The sequence below is a fragment of the Carcharhinus amblyrhynchos genome, chromosome 10, assembly GCF_965287045.1.
Source record: "Carcharhinus amblyrhynchos chromosome 10, sCarAmb.v2.hapA, whole genome shotgun sequence".
NCBI lineage: Eukaryota > Metazoa > Chordata > Chondrichthyes > Carcharhiniformes > Carcharhinidae > Carcharhinus > Carcharhinus amblyrhynchos.
This window is the reverse complement of record NC_137333.1, coordinates 39,208,732-39,210,926: the sequence shown is the minus strand read 5'-3', so window position 1 is coordinate 39,210,926 and position 2,195 is coordinate 39,208,732. Positions and strand designations below refer to the sequence as shown.

Here is a 2,195-nt window from a genome sequence, read left to right as displayed (position 1 = left end):
GGTCATCTCTGGGCCAGTCCTGAACTTCTGCCTTGCCAACTTTGATCTCTCCCCATCACAGTTCCAATCTCCCCGACCTCCACCTGCAGTCCCTCCCCTCTCCTCCTCAATGCCCTGAAGCCACTAACAGAACAATTCCCCCCACCTCCAACCCCACCCCGAAGGCCAGCCCCGATCGCTATTCCCCCGCCCTCTGCCACCGACCCCGAGTGCAGAGTGGCAGCAGGACTCATAGAATCCTTACAGTGCAGAAGGAGACCATTTGGCCCATGAAGTTTGCACCAACACAATCCCACCCAGGCCCTATTCCCATAACCCTACATATTTACTCTGCTAATCCCCTGACACTAGGATCAATTTAGCATAGCCAATCAACCTAACCCGCACATCTTGGGACTGTGGGAGGAAACCGGAGCACCTGGAGGAAACCCACGCAGACACAGGGAGAATGTGCAAACTCCACACAGACAGTGACCCAAGGCTGGAATTGAACCCGGATCCCTGACGCTGTGAGGCAGCAGTGCTAACCACTGTGCCACCATGCTGCCCCTGTATTTTTTTCCCTACGTTTAACTGTTGATATGTTAGTTTACTGCACTCTAATCAAAAAGCTCACTGTGACACACGAAAAATAGTCAATGGTAGCTAGAGATGACAGGTTTAAATGTCGATTTTTGTGTCAGAATATTCCTGTAATGGAATTGTTTGAAGGGGTTATCCACTATTTACTAAGCACGTTGCACTCATTACAATTTATGGTGAGAAAGTCTTTAAGTATACATTTTACACTTATTGTTGAAAATAGTTTCCATTTCAAAGCAATCTGGAGGGTTTAGAATGTATCTTAATCCCTAAATTTCCTTTCTCCTTCCCACTCAACTCAACTCTGGCTTTTGAACAATGGCATTTAGTCCTCGTCTCCAAAATTCCTCAGCTGACTCTTCATTTTCCGCTCCCATAACCTCTGGTTGTCAGAAAATCCTTGTTTTCCCTTGTTGAAGGAATTTGGTCCTGCTGATGTTGGTGTCTCTCGTCCCATATTCTTCATACGCATTTTTGCTTCAGGGGGCATTTCCTCAGGCTCACTATCCTCATCTTCATTGAAGACTGCTGCAACTGAAGGTTTCTTTGGGGCTAAAACAGGTGGACTCTCTTCTGGTTTACTTGCTCCTAGTTTGATGGATATTGGAGCTGGTTTCTTTACGGTCATACTTCCTATTGAAAATCCAATTTTGGAAACTTTTGCAGGGGTGGGTTTGTTGTTTGCATCCCCGGAAGCAGAGTCATCTTGATTTTTCTCATCAGCTGCTCTTTTCTCTGCACTTCGAGTTGAACTTTCTCCCACTGGTCTCCCCAGAGGCCCTGCCCCCAATAGGCCCTGCTCCCTGGCATTACCTGATGCCCGATGGGTAGTGCCAAGATGCCGCCTCTGCATTGCTACTTTGCCCCTTGGGCAGTTCCAGGGAGCCAGGCTGGCACTGCCAAGCTGGCAATGCCCAGGAAGCACCCCCCCTTACCCTCAGCCTCCTGAGGAGCCTCCGTGGCCTCCCTTCACTCCAGCGGCTTCAGGCTGCCAGCTCTCTAGTAATGGGGAGCTGTTGTAAAGCCCGATGGAATGAAACACTCCTGGCAGCGGGGAGGGGGAGCAGCATTTGTGGAAGGGAGGTGGCAAGGGGGAGGCTAGCAGTCCTGGAGACTTAAGCCCCATTAATTCGATGTAAATGCTCATTTAAATCATTTATTCAGCTCTGCACCAATTTCTGGCACGGAGCTGTCGATCCCAGAAATCCGGCAGCTGGATATGTGCGGAGGCCGTGGCGCACAGCGGGAAACCCACTACCTGCCCTCTGTGGATGTCTCCCAGAGAATCGCCCCCGTTGTGTAAAAATCCCTAATTTAGTAGTGTTTTTTTCCAAGGTCGGAGTGGGGGGTGCATGATGACTCATGCTTTGGGAAGAAAAAACCTCTATTTTCTTTTGGTGCAATGCCCTCAATCAGACCAAACTGGGGAGTATTCTGGCTAATTGGTTTCCTGGTTGTGAAATCATTTGGCTCTAAGAAATCGCCATGTGACCTGGGGTTGCTATGACAATGAATGTTGGCACAAAAACTAAACTGGAAACTAATTACAGTTTTGGGCTCTATACTGTCTTGTGGCATGCAGTTCAGAACAGATCCTGGTGTTGACTCTTGAG

The 2,195-nt window shown here is 48.8% G+C and overlaps 1 protein-coding gene across 1 annotated transcript; it reads right to left on the bottom strand.

The window, feature by feature from the left end:
- Positions 1-375: 375 nt before the first annotated feature.
- Positions 376-1,435, bottom strand: LOC145349486 (PEST proteolytic signal-containing nuclear protein-like). The gene has a single exon (XM_080198021.1). It carries the CDS (start codon positions 1,433-1,435, stop codon positions 908-910), a length of 528 nt encoding a protein of 175 aa, XP_080054147.1. The 3' UTR covers positions 376-907.
- Positions 1,436-2,195: the final 760 nt, after the last annotated feature.

Excerpts from the sequence above, each read along its gene's own strand:
- LOC145349486 (XM_080198021.1), bottom strand. The coding sequence starts at position 1,435 with ATGCAGAGGCGGCATCTTGGCACTACCCATCGGGCATCAGGTAATGCC.